The 22,098-nt window shown below is 38.0% G+C and overlaps 1 protein-coding gene across 2 annotated transcripts in view; it reads right to left on the reverse strand.

The window, feature by feature from the left end:
• UPF2 (UPF2 regulator of nonsense mediated mRNA decay) overlaps positions 1–21,347 on the reverse strand; it is a 93,285-nt gene extending 71,938 nt beyond the window's left edge. For both annotated transcript variants that reach the window (XM_068560160.1, XM_068560169.1), the window contains exons 1-4: positions 21,273–21,347; positions 16,005–16,381; positions 12,762–13,541; positions 1,814–1,974 (exon numbers count right to left, since the gene is read on the reverse strand). In XM_068560160.1, the coding sequence (XP_068416261.1) occupies positions 1,814–1,974; positions 12,762–13,541; positions 16,005–16,363 (1,300 nt within the window). In that variant the 5' untranslated portion in view covers positions 16,364–16,381; positions 21,273–21,347. The remainder of the gene's footprint in view (positions 1–1,813; positions 1,975–12,761; positions 13,542–16,004; positions 16,382–21,272) is intronic.
• Positions 21,348–22,098: the final 751 nt, after the last annotated feature.

Below are 22,098 nucleotides of genomic sequence, written 5' to 3' on the forward strand. Positions count from 1 at the left end.
GCAACCAGAAAGCCCACGTGTAGCAACAAAGACCCAACGCAGTCAAAAATAAATAAATAAATAAATAAATTTATTTAAAATAAAAAATAAAAATGATGGCAGAACTTTGTCAACTTTGTTACACAGCATTTACATTTACATGGTATTATAAGTAATCTACATGATGATTTAAAGTATATGAGAGGATGTGTGCAGGTTATATGCAAATACTAAGCCATTTTATATGAGGGACTTGAGCATCGTTGGAGGTCCTGGAACCAATCCCCTGCAGATACCAAGGAAGGACCATAAATGTATTCACAGTATACAACGCGTATTTTCTTATTGAGGATGTAAAATACAAAATAACTTCTTGTATTATAAAAGGACACTTCATAAATATTTCACTTTTAAGATTTTTAAGTAAATAGGATTTTCAGATAGTTTTAAGATTAATAATGTATTAACATTTATCTACCGAAAGTAATTTTTCAAGTAGTTGGTGTGATATGTTAGAATAGTATATTAGGAGCCTTACCAAAAAGGAAGTTTAAAACACCTTCGAAATAATATGGAAAGTAACTCATCTTACAAAATGATAAACAATTTATCTTATAAAACTGCAAAGTAGGCTTTAGTTCTAAGTAACAATTTAAGATAATATACCATTCAAAACAACTAAATTATAAATAAAAATAAGCACAGAGGACTTCCCTGGTGACTCAGTGGTTAAGAATCTGCCTGCCAATGCAGGAGACACGGGTTCAAGCCCTGGCCTGGGAAGATCCCACATGCCGTGGAGCAACTGGGCCCGTGCGCCACAACTACTGAGCCTGTGCTCTAGAGCCCGTGAACCACAACTACTGAGCCCACGTGCCACAACTACTGAAGCCCGCGCGCCTAGAGCCCGTGCTCCATAACGAGAGAAGCCACCGCAATGAGAAGCCCGCGCACCTCAACGAAGAGTAGCCCCCGCTCGCCGCAACTAGAGAAAGCCCACATGCAGCAACGAAGACCCAACACAGCCAAAAATAAATAAATAAATAAATAAATTAAAAAAAAAAAAAAGCACAGAAATATTAGTATCCCAAATGTCCAATTCACCTTATTACCCATCCAAGATATAAAGTAAATCTTTCTGTAACTCCAACTATGGTTTAAGACAGGCCCCTGTTAGACACAATCTAAGGATATCTATTACAAAAGAACCTGAAGGGACTTCCCTGATGGGGCAGTGGTTAAGAATCCGCCTGCCAACGCAGGGGACACAGGTTCGAGCCCTGGTCCAGGAAGATCCCACATGCCACAGAGCAACTAAGCACGTGTACCACAACTACTGAGCCTGTGCTCTAGAGCCTGTGAGCCACAACTACTGAGCCCACGCGCTGCAACCTCTGAAGGCTGCGCACCTAGAGCCCGTGCTCCACAACAAGAGAAGCCACCGCGATGAGAAGCCTACGCACCACAATGAAGAGTAGCCCCTGCTCACTGCAACTAGAGAAAGCCCACGCACAGCAACGAAGACCCAATGCAGCCAAAAATTAAATAAATAAGTAAAGTTATTATTAAAAGGAAAGAACCTGAAGAAATTCATCATATCATCATATGAGTTAATTATTATTCTCTAAGTGCAAAGCCTTTTCCATTCAGAGAAGCATTTCAAGTAGATTTTCAATGTTCTTATTAGGTCTTAATACTACTTCTTCATTTAAAAAATTTTAAAGACATTTCAAAACATCCATTTTCAATATTACACATCTGAGAAGACTAAAGATATAAGTGATTAGTGCTTACTAAAAAAAAATCACAATGTTTGCTTTTAAGGATATCTTACCTTCTGGTGTTGGTTTGTCTTGAGGAAGATCTGGCATATTTTCATCCAAAAGGTCTGCTAAGGATTGAGAATTTGCCAGCAGCTTCTGATAAGACATAGCAAATTCCTCATACTGTTTATGTCTATCTTCGCTTAGCTCCCCTTTAGAATGTAGAATACGCCTATAAACAAATGATGAAATAATCTGATAATCTTATCAAAATAGATGGGATCATGTATTATTACATTGGGAATGTTCTATAAAATTTGACTTTATCACACAAGCTTATTAACACAATCTTATTTAACAACTTATTTTTAATACTTAACTTTCAAGACGTATCTGAAATTAAAACTTGTACATCAAATTCACCTGAACAATTAAAATTTTTTAAACAATTAAATTTTCACATTGGTTCTTCAGAAAACATGAAGTGTGATTAACAATTATGCTTGCAGAAATATAAAATTCAATAGTATGGGGGCTTCCCTGGTGGCGCAGTGGTTGAGAATCTGCCTGCCAATGCAGGGGACACGGGTTCGAGCCCTGGTCTGGGAAGATCCCACATGCCGCGGAGCAACTGGGCCCGTGAGCCACAACTACTGAGCCTGAGCGTCTGGAGCCTGTGCTCTGCAACAAGAGAGGCCACGACAGTGAGAGGCCCACGCACCGCAATGAAGAGTGGCCCCCGCTCGCTGGAACTAGACAAAGCCCTCGCACAGAAACGAAGACCCAACACAGCCAAAAATAAAATAAATAAAATAAATAAATAAATTTTAAAAAAAAACAGTATGCCACTAATTTTTAGTATTTTGTTACAGCCATATTCCCATCAGACATACAAGTTGGTTTTCAAAAACAGCACGTTATAGAAAGAATCAGTATCTTTAAACTTTCACAGTGATTTGATTCGAGATTATCTTGAAAAAGCCTACATCTTCTGTGTAGTCAATTCTCAAGCTACTGTGCAAGCACTCGTTATTTATCCATTTAACAAATATTAACTGAGCAAACCCACTTAATCAAGGCCAGGCTGCCCTGAGGAGCAGAGGACACAAGTACTCCTGCACTCTGCAAACAGTTCACTAATAAGCCACCCATAATTAGAAATGTAAAACTAATGAAAAATTTCAAATTGTATAAAGTAAAAATTTTACTGTAGTAGTTTAGATGGTTGAAATGTCTATAGCTGGACCCAATTTTTCTACAACTAAATATTTATGTAGTAGTGTAACATCTGAAATTTATCAACCTTAATACAAATACAATATGGATTTCAAAAAGTCAATTATAAATTGTAAATTAAGTCATTTTCAAAAGTAATATTTAAAAGTATTTTTTATTCCTTGTTTTGAGTTTCCTTATGAACAGTGAAGAAAATGAGTTAGAGAGTTTTTTGTGTGTTATCTCCTTAAAAGTTATAGAAAATGAAGTAGAAAATCCATGCCTACACTTATTTATCCCTGCTTATTCGGAACAATTTCCAAAGTTTCCCATCTTATCCCATTCTTATCCACAGAAACTTTTGTTTAAATGCTACAATATTCCAAATAGCAACATTTTCTATTTTTAGGAATAGCAGTTCCCATTTACAAGCACAAGATAGATCAATAAAAAGATCAATTATTATTCATTAAATCCAATTCTTTTTTTCCCCAAATCTGGCCTATTAGGATCTAAAGTGAGAATTTTTCACTCATTTTCTTGTGATTTAAATACACATTAGACAATATCGTTCTACAAATAGATAAGTAAAATGCCAAGATAGTTTAACCATAATAATCCAGGCTAAAAAGTATTCCTCTAACAACACTGTCACTAAAGAACAGTTTCTTTCTCTCTTCTAACATATATTTCAGACTAACTTTACAGGCAAGAACAAAGTTTCTTTCAGTAAGTTTTATGAAAGAATTTTTTTAATTAAAGCAAAAACCCAAGCATATAAAAATATTCAAGCCATGAAAGAAATGACTGACATTACTTTAAATGAGCTTGTTCGAACTTTTAATTAGAAGTCATGTCATTTTTGAAGTTAAAAAAGCCATTAAAATTAAATAATTTGAATAAGTAATACTCAAAGGCAGGCTACTCTAAAATGTTCTACAATTATTAGGAAAAATGTTAATTAATAAAAACTTGAGTTTATTCAGAAACAAATTATGTTAAAAGGGATAATAATAGTTCCAAGGGATTTCAAAACCTCTAATGACAACTAAGATGCAAAATTATTTCAGCTTGAAACGAAACTGGAAAATATCTCAAAATACCATGAACCTGGAACTTTATTTCTCTAACAAGTTGACATTCTGGTCATCTGAAGAACATACACCCAGTTTAGGTTATATAATATTCACTAAGGATTTATGACATACAAGCTGTAGCAAGGTGGTGACTATTTTATATCAGAACAGAAAATGAACTCTTTTTTCCAGTATCAACTTCATTTTCAAACTTTTGCCTGGGACTTTGCATGGGTAAATTAAAAGTGACTGAATTCTATGAGGGGTCCCTTTGTATGCATTCAATTCCTTTCCATTTCTCCTGGAACCAGTCAAAACTTTGAAGCTTCAGAGATATTCCTCGTCCTCCCAAAACCTCAATTCCACGATTAAACTTTTAACAGTACTAATTTACCTAACTACTTAATTTATACGTGTTTAGGTTATTGTTTAACGAGACTAGTGGGGGGGGGAGGGTTAGATTTTGGTTGACTGGTTTTCTAATCGAATCTTATACTACGCGCTCAGAAAGCAGTACAGGATACCAATGAAATGGCATTAGAAGAGTTCTGTTATACACAAAACTTATATAGTCATATGTACTTTTTCCTTACCATTTATTTAATATACATTTCCTAAACATCTGACTAATCCTACAGCATGTAATAAGACTATAGACTTCAAGCAAAGAAAGAACCCATCACAGGTACCTGAAAATTCAAAATCCCTAGTTATTTAGAGGTTCTAATGAAATTTAAATGAAACAGTTTCTAGTTAATGTACTATATAAGTCAGTTTTTATAAGTTTATGAAGTCCATATGGAAGTTTTTCAGTTTGATTAAATTTTAGACCTGTATGAGGGAACTATCACAGCACCTTTGACCAGAGTACCTTTTCTGTACATCAGTGTAAATCTCACCAAAATTTCTTATGAAAATTCCATGGGAATATATCACTAAACAAAATCAAGCTGAAGATATGATTCATCACATACCACTTTAATTACAATCTCTTCAGAAACACATCTATTACACAAAGCTGCTTTGAAGCCATTATTCTGAGACTGTCATAAACCAGAGGTCAGCAAACTTTTTCTGCAAAGCGCCAGATAATAATTATTTTAAGCTTTGCAGACCATATGGTCTTTGTTGCGACTACTCAACTCTGCTGATATAGCACAAAAGTAGCCACGGACAATATGTAAACAAATGAGTGTGACTATGTTCCAATAAAACTTTATTTATGGACACTGAAGTCTAAACATCATATAGTTTTACTATTTCACAAAATGTTCTTCGATTTTTTTGAACCATGTGAAAAGGTAAAGACCATTCTTAGCTCACCGGCTGTACAAAAACGAGTGGTGGGCCTAATCTGGCCTGCAGGCCATAGTTTGCCAATCCCTGTCATAACTGGAGATAACGGAGTATCACTGTTAAATATATTATAAACAAGTTCATTCTCTCTCCTGGTATCACTGAACGATAGGGAGGAAATGGTACCATAAAGATATGAAAAGTAAGCAATGAAAACAAAACTAATTCCAAGTCTTATTCACTGTAATAAAAAAATAAGAAAGTAGACCTCCTTCACCCAAAATATGAGCTATCACTATCTGGGAGGACCCCCTAAGGTACATCAATCCTTGATTTCTGGAGTGTTTTTTATATTACATTTAATATTAATTTAACTTAATATTGTAAAACTGACAGAAAATTTCAAATAGTCCATTCTGGAATCAAGCATTATATCTCATAAATAAGAAAAGCCACAGATGCCTCAAAAAATTCTAGTATTGAGACATTCGGTTTTCTTTTTTTCCATATTTTTCATTTTTATTGTTATTGCCTGACTTTCTTGCTATTTCTTTAATTTTGTACAGTGTTTATTCTGTTGTTTTGTATTGTTTTTAAAAATGAATTTTTAAAATAACCCATGAAAGTTTAAGAAGTTTAACATACAAATTTTCAAAATCATAAAAAGGCACAAAGAGAAATTCTCATTCAAAAACCTTTCTGAAGGATTGAGCAGGCAATATACTGTTAATGGTGAACTAACATTTATTGAATACTTACAATGTGCCAGATACTGTTATTAAATGCTTTTACACATATGAGTTCACTGCATTGTTCACATGTACCTCAAAGGTAGAGTGCTACTGTTATCCCATTTTACAGAAGAGAAAATCAAAGCACAGAGATGTGAGGTAACTTGCCCAAAGCTACAGAATGAGTAAATGACATCTAAAACTTGAACCCAAGCAGTCTGGCTCCAAAGTCCATTCTCATAACTACTGGATTATACTGCCTCTCAAATGAAATTAAAATTATCCACTTGGTACCTTATTTTGAATTAGGATGTCTCTCAAATGCATGTATCAAAGGCAAGCCTTCCCACATTGAGGTTCTTGTTTTATATTCTCTTTTGGGTCCTTCTTTTGTTTGGATTTGACTTTGTAAGTCCTCAGTAGCTAATGAGTTTACTAGACACCTTAAAAATAAGTACTAGGACTTCCCTGGTGGCGCAGTGGTTAAGAATCTGCCTGCCAATGCAAGGGACACAGGTTCGAGCCCTGGTCTGGGAAGATGCCACATGCCACGGAGCAACTAAGCCCGTTCGCCACAACTACTGAGCCTGAGCTCTAGAGCCCACAAGCTACAACTACTGAGCCACGGGCCACAACTACTGAAGCCTGCGCACCTAGAGCTCGTGCTCCGCAACAAGAGAAGCCACCACAATGAGAAGCCCGCGCACCACAACCAAGAGTAGCCCCCGCTCACCGCAACTAAAGAAAGCCCGCTCACAGCAACGAAGACCCAACACAGCCAAAAAAACCCAAAAAAAACAAAAAAGAGTAGCCCCCGTTCGCCACAACTAGAGAAAGCCCACGCACAGCAACAAAGACCCAACGCAGACAAAAATAATTAATTTTAAAAATATATAACATTAAAAATAATAATAATAAAAAAATAAGTACTAAATGCAGATGAAAATGAGTACTATGGAAGATGTGAAAAATACAGAATGAAAAGGTAGGAAAGAACCTGATTCTATCATTTGCTATCCAAGTCACACTGGGCAAGCTCTTTAATCCCTAAATCGGATCTATCACCTTCAAAATACAGGTATTTCTTTCAAGGGTACTGTGAGGATCAATTGGAATCATACATCTGATGCACTATATCAATGTAAAACAATATTTTCGTGGAAAAAAAAAAAATGCCAGAGCTCACTGTAGAAAATGCAAGAACTTCAATGCCAAGTATTATTTTGATCTTCTATTAGCCAAGTTAAAAAAGAAAAAAATCTTGAAAAGACCACAGAAAATCCATTTTAGCTTTTTTCTTATGCAGTCATGCAAAACAACATAGAACACATGGCCAAATCTTGAAAAAATAACCATGAAGCAGACCCATGAAAAACTACTAGGTTTCACTTTTCATCTCCTTTAGCGCTCTGTCAAATTCTCATGAGAACTTGAATTTTCTTGTGGTTTCATTTTAGAATTTGGTTATAGATGTTGTACAATCTTATATGAAAAGAGACTAGAGCAATAGTTAAGCATAACTGTACCCAAATATTTATTAACCAACTATGTCAAAGTCATTGACTCAGAATTAGAAAATATCTGGAAGGAGGTAACAATTTTGAAGCACTTATAAAATTGTTAAAGCCTCTGTAAGTCTAAAGCACAGTGATATAACATTTTAATAGTGCTTAAATATTACTACACAATTTATTAAACAATCTCCCTGTAAAGGCAAGGTACAACTTATCTGGAAAGAATGTGAAAGGTAAAAGCAACACTATTTAATTTCAGGTTGATGTGTTTTCAGGTTTCAACACTATTAAAGTAATGCCTCATGAATTTACAATAATAAAAGAAACCTCTGGTGGGGGAGGGGAGGGCGGTGATGAATTGGGAGATTGGGATTGACATATATACATTAATATGTATAAAATGGATAACTAATAAGAACCTGCTGTATAAAAAAATAAAATAAAATTCAAAAGTTCAAAAAAAAAAAAGAAACCTCCCTGGTTTTATTAACAAGGGAAAAGCCTACATTCTACCTCCATTTTTCTTCCTTACTAAACTTTAAATCATTTACTGCTGTTGGACTGAGCATGCAATCATGAAGGTCATAATTCACCAGTACTGAAAAGAGAAACATACCCCCACTCCCACCAACTAAGAAGAAAAAAAAAGAAATTAAGACACTTCAGAATTATTCAAGCAAGAATTCTGACTTAATATCTGAATTCATGATTTCACTATACTGCTAGAAATGAACTGTTACATAATTAACATTAAGTTACATCTAATAAAATTAAATCATTTATTCACCCAATTTTTATTAAATGCCAAAAAAATACTAGGTTATGTTACCTTAATGAGAATAATATCTCAAAGTACAAAGCATTTCAAGTATAAAGAGCACTGAACATAAAAAACAAAGCAAGAAGTAAAGCTATTAATTCTAAATTGGCAAATATTACTAAATGATCTTTTAAATGTGTAAATATTAATTTTCATTCCCCAGATCAAACACTTAACCAAATGCATTTTAAAAATAAGATTTTGTACTTAAAGTATGAAAAGCTTATAAATTCAAATTTATTAGAATTCACCCAACGCTAGGGTCAATTGTATTGCTGGCTGACAATTGTAAATCCCTCAGGGGGCTAGAAACAGAAGTAGCTATCTAAAATCTATCAGCCGAGATAACAGCTGAGATTCGATAGGTCTTATTCAGTCACCTTCTTCATTCATTCATTACAGTGTTTTTAAGAAAACACCAGAGATTTTATTACTCTATTTTTTTAAATTGGTTAAATAAATTTTTAAGTAAAGACTTTAATGAGTACAGACTAACACTTCACAACCCCTAAGCACAGTGCCATCTCCCAAGTTAATTAAAATGACCAAGAGCATTTATAATCCATAGACTGAAAATACAGTCACTTTTTTAAAACCATCATTATTGAGATATTGAATAAAGGCTTAAAGTATTTCAACTATGTACGAGCATTAAATACTCACTAGCTTGGCACTTAGATTTCTAGCATTATCATGCGTAAGAGAAACCTTACTGGGAAAAACGATTGCCTATGATTTATTCCTATGATACAGAAAAACTTCACAACACCTACTGGATAATGATTGGGAGGGAGAAACTTTTGGAAACTGGTCATTTTAACTGTAATGTACCCTCTTAGAAGTAAGGAGACTAACATTAGGCCAAGTAGGGACTCTGCACTAACCAATTCCTCATGTCTTCTTTGCTCAGTCAGGCATTTAAATCCTCACTACAGAGGCTGCTCAAGTTGAAGCTATCCTAAGGCATGAGTGACTTATTAAGCTATCTGCCAATTATCTTCTACATTGTGATTAAGATTCTCACATTCCCCCAAATTATTACATCTAATTGGACAGTCTCTGTGATAAAATAACTGCTACCATGCTAAGGTCAATTTACACTTAGTAAATAACCTCCTCTAATAACCAACCATAGTTAATAGTTCTGTATTAAAATGAGTAAGTTTCTAGGAAAAGGCCACAAAGCTGTGCTCTCAACACGAGATCCTGTTCAAAATTTTCTTGCGTGACTTTAATAACAAAAAAAAAAAGGTCTGCTTATCTAATCTAAATGTGACCAATGCATAAGTCCAATTAATAATATACACATCATTGGGACTTCCCTGGCGATCCAGTGGTTAGAACTCAGTGCTTTCACTGAAGTGGCCTGGGTTCGATTCCTTGTCGGGGAACTAAGATCCCACAAGCCACGCAGTGCAGCAAACACACACACACACACACACACACACACATCGATTATCATTAGGCTAACATAATATGCCAGAAGTATCTATATAAAGTTTCAAAGAGGTAAGTCTGTATTAGGTATAAAAAAATTATTTCACTAGTTCAAGGTGAAGAACTGGCTGGGCAGCAGTTCCTCTGAGAAATTAGTCTTTAGGTGTAACAAAGAGTCAAGACTGACAAGGCAGCTATAAAAACTAATGGAATTGTAGGTCATAAGCAGATAAGAAGGCATCCAAAACAGACGTCCTAAGAACAGTGAAGTGTCTGGAAATCATGTAGCATACTGAGGGAACCAGAGGTATTTAGCCTGGAGAAGATGAAAGGGAAACATCTTGGCAGTCTGCAAATATTTGAGACATCCTGGTGTAAAAGAAGAGACATGTCACATGCCAGTGTTTCTCAAACTATCTGCCATAAAGGAATAATTTTCTTTCCAATCACAGCACAGCTATAAAATACAGTGACAATATCATGGCAATGGAGAATTGCTATCAAAACGTCTAAATGCTTAGTCTAAAGTTTCTCAGCTTAATTCATTGTGAACAGGTAAATAGTTCATGGACCCCCACTCTGAGTAGCTTTATTCCGTCTGTATCAGAAAAAAGAAGTAAATCAAAGGGAACCATTATATGGGGCGTTAAACATCAGCTTGAATTCCTAGCAAATAGGTGTGTCCAACAGTGGAATGGCTCAGAGCACTAAGCTCGAGAAGTTTTCAGAAGGATAATTTGTCAGATAATCTATAAAATGGATTCCATTTTGCATTGGAAGGATGACCGGATTAAATCATTACAGACTCTCTACCCTATAAGCTTCTGTGAGGCCAATCAAAAACACACACACAAAACCCTTAAAGTAGCCAATAAAAAGTAATCAAAACATACTTTCAAAATCAGCTGTGATGTATTAGGTAGGACACACGGGAAATGGAAAAAGTAGAAAACTTGGGGAAAAAAAGAAAGAAAAAAAACAAAACCTTGGGGCTCCCCTGGTGGCGCAGTGGTTAAAATCCGCCTGCCAATGCAGGGGACAAAGGTTCGATCCCGGGTCCAAGAAGATCCCATATGCCACGGCGCAACTAAGCCCATGCTCCACAACTACTGAACCTGCACTCTAGAGCCCGCATGCCACAACTACTGAGCCCATGTGCCACAACTACTGAAGCCCACGCGCCTAGAGCCTGTGCTCCACAACAAGAGAAGCCACCACAATGAGAAGCCCGCGTACTGCAACGAAGAGTAGCCCCCACTTGCCGCAACTAGAAAAAGCCCGCGAGGAGCAACAAATACCCAACGCAGCCAAAAATAAAATAAATAAAATTTAAAAACGAAACGTTAAATATGTGAGAATTAATAGAGGACCCTACTTTCCTTTTTAACCCATTACTGGCTATACAAGTATATTCTGAAGTAGCCTCTTCAAAGTTTAAAACAGTCCTTGCTAGGGCTTCCCTGCTGGCACACTGGTTGAGAATCCGCCTGCCAATGCAGCGGACACGGGTTCAAGTCCTGGTCCGGGAAGATCCCACATGTCGTGGAGCAACTAAGCCCGTGCGCCACAACTACAGAGCCTGTGCTCTAGAGCCTGCGAGCCACAACTACTGAGCCCGTGAGCCACAAATACTGAGCCTGCGTGCTGCAACTACAGAGGCCCGTGTGCCTGGAGCCTGTGCTCCGCAACAAGAGAAGCCTCCACAATGAGAAGCCCACGCACCGCAACAAAGAGTAGCCCCCGCCTGCCGCAATTAGAGAAAGCCCGTGCGCAGCAACAAAGACCCAACACAGCCATAAATAAATTAATTAATTAATTTTTTTAAAAAAACAGTCCTCGCTATTCAAAAGCAAAAAAAGAGGATGCTTTTTTTTTAAGAAGCATTAAGGAGCACCACTGCCATCTTAAATTCTCACCTCTTAGTGATCTTCAGCCACCAAGGATTTATCCATATAGTCTCTGCACCTATCTTACCCCTGACCTAACTGAACTACTGGCATATACTATGGCAGTCTTTTCTGGTTGAGTCAATCACCTTCTAGTGGTAACTACTTAAACCAGTCAGTCCTCCCCAACTACAGGCTTATAGGAATAAGTGTTCTGACCCTTACATGCACTTTAAATAGCTGCAGAGTATCCAACCAAAGGCTACTGCTGTTGCCTCCTTTCTGTACCCCTTCAGCCCTCCTCCAAATCCAACCCTCCATAAAGTTGACCTAATACCCACCAACTGCATCAACTTTTAGCTTGTTGATGCCTTCTAGGTGCAGATGCTACACAGTAGTCTACAGTATCTTGTAACTGTCAAAGGTGGCCTAAATCAGGGACACACATTCCTTTAGAATTTTGAATGGATGTCCCCAGGAGAAAGACTCCCATAAATGCAGAGTTGCACTTGAAGAATTTTTTCACAGCTACTTTGGTACATTATTTGCCAAATTTGTAATCTAAAATATCACTGATAATGAATGACTTGTTCTCTTAAAAAGCGAGTATCAACAGTGACATCAATAAACTAAAATACAAAACAATGAAAGCAAACCTGTTATAGAGACGGAACAGCAAAACACACAGAAAAATAGCAGATAAGTTAAAGTGACAGAAAAAGAAAACTTATCCCTCAACATTAAGAAAACTTATCCCTCAACATTAAGGAGTTTTTTAAATGACAGGAAGAAAACAGATCCACAAAGTAAAAATCACCACATACTTGCCGGATTTCTTTTAAAAACAGAAACAAAATCTATCGAAGACTCACATTTAAACATGAGTACTTAGATTGTTACACTGTGAAATTTTCCTGGAATGTTAAGAAATCACCTGCAATGAGCCCTTTTCCAAAAGTTCTTTCAGTGGCATGAAGACTTAAAAATTTTTTAAGTATGAGCTCCAAAATAAATTCTCATTTCTGAGAAACATTTGAAAATCACCTGTTTTGTCTCTCAGTATTCTGTAGCTCCCTGTGGTCCCTTTTCAGGTGTTTGGTCAAAGACGTAAAGTATTCTTTTAAAAGATTCTGGAAAGGTTGCTGTTTCTCTGGACTAATTATCTCACTAGGAGGAAAACTCAAATTAAACTTCTCTGCAGCACTCTTTACTTTCCTTGGTACAAGTCCAGCAATATCATCTCCACAATGTCGACAAAAACTAATCACCACAGAAACATGGGTATGGGATTCCCGATCAGCATTAATAATATTTTTTAGCTGTTCATAGATTACGGAAAGACCTTCCTTGTCAGTGAAAATCCCAACTATTGTCAATTCTGCAATGAAACGCAAATCAGTTCTTAACTTGGTAATGTTAGGTGTTTTCTCTTCTTTCCTTGCTTCAAAATGTTTTTTCCAAACCTGAAGAAGTGATGGGGCAAAGTCGGCGTAACGCTGGTGAAAGAGAGAGCATAAGTGCACAGCACAATTCACATCAGATATTTTTAGCTTTGCTTCCACAATAGAAGCTACAGCCTCTGCAATGTACTTGCTTAAATTTAGGCCATTAAAATCATGGGACAAGGAGTCTCTCTGTTGTTCCGTAATAGTTTTTAGTTTCTTGACAAAAGCGGTATTTTTCTTCAAACTTGAGTCTAGTCGGCTAAAGAAATTTTCCTCTGGTCGGTTGTCTGGAGCATTTTGGTTTTTGCTACGAAGTTCCTTCCTTAACTGATGTCGTTCCCAAGCCTCCTGATGAAGCTGAAGGGATTCCTCTTTCTCTCTATATAAAAAACAAACAAACATGTAAGTACAATACCCTGTATGTTTTGAAGCATCACTGATGAATCCTATAAGAGTGAAAGCCAATGAAAAGGTGATCAGAAAAGCAACAGAATCCAAGAGGAACAAAAGATGCAAGAGGCCCTTTCACTACTTTAAAGACATCTGATTAATAACTTAAGATAATGAGAACCCATTCTACTGATAACACCAAAAGTGGCAGATTGGAGGATTCTGAATAACTAGATTAAAAATCATTCTGCCAACTGGCAAGCTAAATGGATAAAACACTTTTGTCAACTGTAACTCAATAAAGCTGAAAAAAATAAATAAATGGATAAAACACATGATGCTTAATATGAAAAAACATAAAGTAATACGTTTGGGAAAGATATAAAACCTAAAACAAATAAAAGCATTGGGAAAACAGAAAAACAAAAAATGTCCACAAAGAATATTTTAATTAAAGAATAAACATTATAAAAGAATGCATTAAAATGCTTTGAGATGTTAAGTACCATTTCGCCATACTTCAGCATTAAACAAACCTTTATTAATAAAAGTACTTGCTAGGTTTAGGTCTTAAAATTCAAGTGTAATTAAGAAAGCTTGTATAGGAACCAGAAGAACTATAGGATAAAAGCACTTTAATAAAAGGTTAACAGACTCAGTGTATTCTGAAAAGAATAATTAAAAACAAATCTACCTATGTTTCCACTAAAAAGATGGGACATGTTTAAACTGTAGAAGTAGTAAAATAACTTGGGCAGGAGTGGGAGAGTGGAGACAATCTGACTTTGAGGTTTCTGAGATACCAAAATATGTAACTTTAAAATATGAATTTCTAATAAAATAGATTTTCATCTTTCTGAGATAACCATCCCTGAGCTACCCTATAATTCTATGATTTTTCCACTAACAGCCACAATATGTTAACAGAGAGTTGCATCTACCACTGGGAACAGGGACATGTGAGTATCTCTTGGAAGCCTCCAGCCAGAGAAACACAAGATGAGCAGTGAGAGTACACGTTAAGAAAGCATAACTCATTACGTATATGCACTCAAGAACTCCATTATCATCTTTATTAGAAACACTTTGATATATAATGAATATACACACACACACACACACACACACTTAAGGTATTTATTTATTTATATTTATACATTTACAGGTGAAATAATGTGATGCTTTAAAATACTCCAAAGGAAAAAAATGCAAATTGTTGATGCTGGGTAGATGGGGAGGGGTGGTAGATCATTTCATTCTACTTTTTGCACCCTTGAATTTTTCCCAGTAAGAAGTTGGGGTTTTGGTTGCTGTTGTTTTTTTAAGCTCTTTGTATAGGAGGGGTGAGAGAACAAAACTTACAGTGAAATTAAATATCCTTGTGAATTGTTTTTTTTAAAACTAAAATAGAAAATAAGCAAGAAACTCTCAAGAATCATGGTTCTGAATATTCCAAAACAGGTCACTACTACTGCTTTTCAGACCCAAGGCTCCAGTTCCTCATTAAAAATAGAGGTACAAAAGAACTTTGGTAAGAAAGTAGGTAGCTGAGCTGTTCTAGAGATTCATGAAAATTCATGTTTACAAACAGCTTTTTAAATTATATATATGAAGGGAAGAGCTCCTGCACTATTCAACAACTGTCATTTCTGCTACATCCTGGTAGTCTTCCCATGAGGACTACCTCATTTTTCACCAGTTCATTATATCACTTGCACAGATTTACATGGTTAAGAATAGATTTAGATAAAGGGAAGAATGGGAGGCATTATGGAATTGTACTTAAGGACAAAGGTTTTAAAGTCAGCCCAGCATAGGTTCAAATCCCAGCTGCTCTACTGCTTACTGTGACCTTAGGCAAGTCATTTAACCTCTTGAAGCTTCATTTTATTAATCTGTAAAACGAGGATCACAAAGCTTACTTCATTAGACTGCCTTGAAGACATGTACTGATACAATCGTAGTGCCTGGCATATAATAAGAACTCAACAAATAGCAGCCATTTAGAACTGAAGATTTTCGGGAATTCCCTGGCATCCCAGTGGTTAGGGCTTGGCACTTTCACTGCCAGGGGCCGGGCTGGATCCCTGGTCAGGGAACTAAGATCCTGCAAGCCCCATGACGCGGCCAAAAAGAAAAAAACAAACTAAAGATTTTCAACTTAGAAAGATGGCATAAGGTACCATGAAAAAAAGCTTTTTTAAAAAACAAAAACAGCCCAGATTGCCCCACACCTCAAAAAATACTCGTTAAAGATGACTATTATTTAACTTAAAGAATGAAAGCACTGTAAGCATGCCGCTCAGTAAAACTAACAGAACAAGTAAATTAAGATACTCCCAACTCTCAAGAAACCGCACCCTGGACGTTTTATTTCAAATAATCACTGTTTTTCCAAAACATTCCAATCTTCCCATTCCTGCATATCAATAGTTAGAATAAACGTTCTTACTTCAACTGGGCAGCCTCTTCTTCCTGCTGACGTTTCGCCTGCTCTTCTTGCTTCTTTCTCTCTTCTTCATGCTTCTTTTTTTCTTCTTCCTCTTTTTTCTTTAATTCCTCCTCTGCCTTCACCTTTTCTTCTTCTTTTTTCTTGCGTTCCTTGTCTTCTTTTTTCCTCTTATCTTCTTCCAGTTTCTTCTTCTTATCTTCAGGGACCTTAATAACCTCCTTCTTGGCGGTAAGCTTGATCTCCTCTTTTGGTTTCTCCCTGCTGCTCACTGGCCGCCTTTCACTGCAGTCTTTTTCCTTGCTGTTTAGTAAAGATTCTTTTTCTTCCATACTTGCTGGCTTTTTACGCTCAGCTGGCATTATGTTACCCAGGACAATCTGTAAGAGTAAAAGAATGTCAGCATTGTAGACGCAGTGATGTTTTTTAGTGACGTGACACTATTTTGTTAAGCAGAACATATTAATGCAACTTGGCAATTGTGAGAGATTAAATAAAATGCATGCAAAACGAATACTATTTCAGTGATAAAATTCCATAGTCTATCATTATTAGTCATGCCTATGTCTAAGTATTTTTTTTCTTTTTACTTTTTATTAAGGAAATAATCAAACACAAACAGAAGTGGAGAGCACAACATAAGGAACTCCATGTAACCATTCCCTAGATTCAACCACTGTCAACTTCAAAACAACATATTTAATCATAAATACTTCGGTATGTATCTGAGAACATTCTGAATCAGTTTTACCCCCCACACTTCACAACCATTAAGAAATGCTGGTGACACTACTTCATACAATATTCAATACAAGTATCTAAGTGGGAGCATAAACGAGCTCTTGCCTCCTATGAAGACTCATAAATTTCACCTCATTGCTCTAACCTTATCAAACTTTCAAATACAAAAACTGTTAACGATCCCAAACTGGACTAGACCTTTCATCTCTTTATTAGTATCAGTCAAAATTAGTTTATAAATAAACATAATAATGATTATAAAAAACTGTATATTCTCTTCTATATCGGCCAATACAAGGGCCACCAGCCCAGGGTTTCTCAGCCTCAGGACACCTTGGGCAAGACAATTCTCTGGATGGGAGGAGGGGGACGCTATCCTGTGCACTGCACGAAGTTTAAACGCAGCATCCCTGCCTTCTATCCAGCAGATGCCAGTAGTATCTCCCCAGTTTTAAAAACCAAAAATTACTCTGGACATCACCAAACGTCCCCTGGGGGGAAAATCACCACCAGTTGAAAACCACTGCACTAGCCACATGTGGCTACTCACATTGTAAATTAATTAAAATTAAACAGAATTTGAAATTCAGTTCTCCAGTCACTATCAATATTTCAAGTGCTCAACTCCACATGTGGCTAGTGGGTACGGACAGTGCAGATATAGAACATTTTCATCATCACAGAAAATTCTTTTGGATAGCACTGGTCTATAGTACAGGCTCCATACAGTTAACCGGAAATAAACTCTGCAACAAAAAATGTATTCCCCAGCAAAATTCATGATTTTCTTTTCTAAAAATACATCTCTACTTAGAACTTAATGTCCTCATATAATTTCTTTTATGGACAGTACTTCATGTTTTAATTCCTAAATCATCTGAAAGTTGTACCCAAGAAAATCAAAATACTTTCCATTTAAGAAGTATAGAATTACTTAACTACCTAGTTGTTTTTTTTTACAAGCTAAAGACAAACACAGTACTCTTTATTTTCAAATATAGGTTTTAAATTACATCAATAAAAACTAGGTTAGCAAAGAAAACATTTGCAATAATATTTTATAAACACAAAGCATTTATTTCAGCCCTCTAATAAAATATTACCGCAGAAAGACAAACTAAGCCACCAGAAGCACTTTCAGTAATTTTTGGAGGCACATGTCATAGTCTGTACCTTCTCTCAGCCACCTCTTCCTTTCCCTTTTTCTGTTTTTACTCTTACTCTCCTCCACTTCCATGTTCTATGCATTTTTTTTGGACAATGACACCCAAAGGCTTTAGTTAACACCATTGGTGGAACTTGAACAAAAAAAGGCTGTTAATCCTGTTTAAACAATCATTAAAATATATAAGAGCATAACTACGTATTTATGTGGTAAGATACTGTTAATATTTATATTATCTGGGAAGTGTAGTTATCAATTTCTTGTGCAGCTTCAATTAAATAACCACCTTTGCCCCAAAACAAGCAAACTTTCAAAAGAGAGAATACTAAAGGCTACTACTCACTGGTACCAGAGTAAACATCTTACATACATTATCTCATTTGATACTAAAATCTTTATGAGGTGGGTATTACTTTCCCTATTTTATAAATGAGTAAATGGAGACCTGACCAAGTAACTTGACCAAGGCCTCCACAGCTAGTGACAGACTGGAATCTGAACTCATACTCCTAAAGTTATGAAGAACCTTTAGAATATGAAACTGTCAGCTGGAACACTTGACAACAGATACTGACTACAACAAATCAGAATTACACATCTCAAAGTAGAAAGAGTCCCTGATAATGGCTATGCAGTTTTCACATGATGTTTTAACTTCTGGCATATTCTATGCTAAAATATATGGGGACAGGTAATTCCTAGGTAACAAGATAATCTTACTTAGGAATATTTGTAATTCTATGCAAAAAATAATAATAATGTTTATACAGAATTTGTATTTTCTGTTGTAAAGCAGCAACAAGCAACATTTCAGCTGATACAAGGAAGTGTAGTTCTCAGGATATAAAAAAGAATGGCATCAAATTTTATAATTAATGTCTCATCTATGAAGATGAAATTAGATATTAAGTTCTGTTAAAACATTAAGAAATTCACTTGGAATCTGACAAATTCATAAAGGATCATCATTTATTAGCACAAGAGTCTCCCAAACTTTTGTGACTCTCCACAGTACTTAATTATTCAATAGATTTTTAAGTGCCTTCTATATCAAACTGTAGTAGTCATTCATGAATAAAATTCTGCTCTAAAGCATGGCAAAACAGATTCTCAGTAAGACCCTTAAGTCTTGGGAGTGGTATCTCCTTTGAATCATTTCATCCTTGTATTACAAACATATACCCAAAGTACACTTGGAACTAAATTTCAGTGAACAAAAAATACAATGGAAATCTAAAGGTTCATGTAAAGGGATCAATGCAATATGTGAAAGTAATATGAGCTTTAAAGTCAGTCAGACTTTTAAGTTTGCATCCCAACTCTGCAAACTGCTAGCTATGGAAACTCGGCAATTTAACTTCTCTGAGTCTATTCATCAATAAAATGGAACTGTTGCTACCTCTCTGGAATTACAGACTTCTTAAATTTCTAAACCAGTAGCAGCATGAGGGAGGTGTTCAACAAATGTTTATTCTCTTCCACAGAGAACACTGAAAAGTTCATCCTAAAATGAGAGATTTTTCGAGTTAGGAGTACTAGATTTTACCTACTCCAATTCTCAATCTTTACGTTGAGTGACCTGCCCTAGATTACACAACTAGTTTAGTGGCTGGGTTCAAACTCTGTGTCCAGGGCTCTTTTCCACTATACACCCTGACTCTAAGATTTAGAAAGACAAATAAAAGATATGAACAACATGATTCAGATCAGTATGCATTTGTACCACATCAAGTTTCAAAAATTGAACTGTGTTAAATTGTATTTAATGAAACGCTCGAATTTCTTTAAATTATTTTAATAAACTCATGCTTTAATAAACATCTATTTTACCTAAAATGTTTCACAAGTTTTTCAAATAAAAACTAAAACTTTTAAATAGATTCTATCTCAAAATAAGGTAAATATTAGCGACCTTTTAATTAGATATGATTAGCTCTTACAATGACTATAATTACATTCACATAGTCCTTAAAAGGAAGCCATGCTTTAAAACCACCTTCCTATCTCCCAAAATAGTGTCATGGCCCTTGGGCTGTATATTTTGTTTGGTTTTCTAAATATACTCTGAACTTCCAGAAAAAAGTAAAAACTACTTTACTGGCAAAACAGGTACTAGCAATGGCGTGTACGGGGAGAGTGCAGAGGAAGGGGTGTTTCCCTTTCAGAGATATTCCTTTGCAAACTACCATATGGACGATGTATGAAATCACAAAGAGACTGCTCTGAAAATGCTCCAGAGTAAGAGAGTGCTGTTTTTTCTTTTCATTCTGGGTTATTCATTCAAAATGTTCTAAGGGCAAAACCGCACAGGGGCATTACCTCCCAGTCTTCGACTTTAAAGAACGTCCTCAGTATAAAGGACTCTTTCAAAGCTTTTACAAATTTCACCAGAGTTCAAAAACGATTTTCTCGAGGAGTTGTACAGTTCTCATCAACACGCATCAACTCTGCTAAAGGAGCAAAGTGAGTGATAGTTTTCCTCAGGTCTGAGGCATCACTGCGTACAAGTCCCAAGGGAGCCAGAGAACTGACGGTTCGGTCCAGAGTGTCCCCTCAAGCCTGAAAGCTGGCTCTGCTTGGCCAACCTGGAGACCAAATACCCACGATCGTCCGGTTACTTCAACAGGGCCAACAAGAGAAGACCAGGAGGCCCGGCATGAAGGCAAAGTGAGGAATCACCAGCCCACGGGACTAAACAACAAAGTACACCCACTAATGCCTGCCCCAATACACCCAAACCCCTTCCCCTACACCCTCGTCTCCCACAACCCCCTGCTCTTGCTCCACACGCCTCTGCCCGACACGCTTCCCCGCCACAGCTCCCCTTCCCACGCGGGTCCACGGTCACCTTCGCGCACCATCCCTGCCCCAACCCGAACTTCGCACCCCACACTCCCTCACCAACGGAGCCCGACACGCTCCGGCCGGTCTCCCCGCTCTACATCCTCCCACACACGCACCCTCCCCACTTCCTCGCCCTCGCTTCCCTCCCGGCTCCCCGAGAGCTTTCCCCAACCTCCCCTCGCTCTCCTCCACACCCCCAAACCGCCGCAGCCCGTCACGGCGGGCTCCCCGCCTCCGACCCCGAGGCCCGGCCCGGGCATGTGGGGTAGGCACCCCCTCGACCGCCCCTCCTGCCTGCCCCAGGCCAGGAGCTCCCGCGTTGATGGGAGCCTCCGGAGGAGAGGGGTGTGAGGAGGACGACGCCGGACCCGCGGTCCGGCTCCTGCTCGCCACCCCCGGAGCGCTGGGGTGCGGAGGCGCCTCTTGGGTCCCCCAGGGAGTAGGAGTCCAGGCCGGTACCCCCCAGCCCCGCTTCCTCCCGGTCGTTGGCGCGGAGGGGAAGGAGGTTCCCCGGGACTCACCTCGAGCCTGTTGTCAACATTAGCCCCGGATTTCCCAGCACCAACTCCAGCGCTCTGGCTCTCCCCTCCCCTCCCCCCACCTAGCTCGCAGCCGAGGGCCCGCCTTCCCTCAGCTCCCCCTCCTCCCTCCGCCCGCCGGCCCTCCCGCCCGCCACTCACCAGCGCGGCCGGGCTGCGAGTGGGGGCGGGGCGGAGGGAGGTGGAAAGGAAGCAGCTATCCGTGCGATTGCCAAATCGAAAACAGCCCGGGGCTTCCTTCCGCCAGGATCCCCACGCGCTTAGCTTAGCTCCGGGGTGGAGAATCGCGAGTAAATACTCAGATAGGTGCCACACACATAGCGACTGCTTCAAATTGCCCGCTCAATGACAGGAGCGAATTTTTCAGACAGGCAGTCCTCAGGGCAGCCACAACCAGCACCTCTAGCCAGGACCTTAAGGGAGGGGAGGAATGTTCCGAGGACCGGAGGCAGGAAGTGGATTGGTCGCCAGGAAAGGGAAAGCGCCTGAATTGGAGGTGCGCAAGCGCAGGCACTGAGGTTGGGGGGGGGAAGGGGAGGAAAGCGAGAAAGGGGCGGGGCGGAGCTAACAGGAAGTGAGGAAGGGTGGTGGCACAGTAGGCGAGTTACGGATCGCCATTAGGGACAAATTTAGCCACGTGATTCTCATGGGAGTTTCCTGGAGCTAACGTAAGGAAGAGGTCTAAGAAGGGAAAGTTTGATTGGACTAATTCCTGGGGTGAGGTTAAAGATTTAGGAAGTTGAAAAGTGAAGAAGCTAAAGAATATGGCTGGTGAGGAAGGTACAAAGTGGTAAGGAACGGGTTTAGA

This window comes from Eschrichtius robustus, chromosome 1 (genome assembly GCF_028021215.1).
Source record: "Eschrichtius robustus isolate mEscRob2 chromosome 1, mEscRob2.pri, whole genome shotgun sequence".
Lineage (NCBI taxonomy): Eukaryota > Metazoa > Chordata > Mammalia > Artiodactyla > Eschrichtiidae > Eschrichtius > Eschrichtius robustus.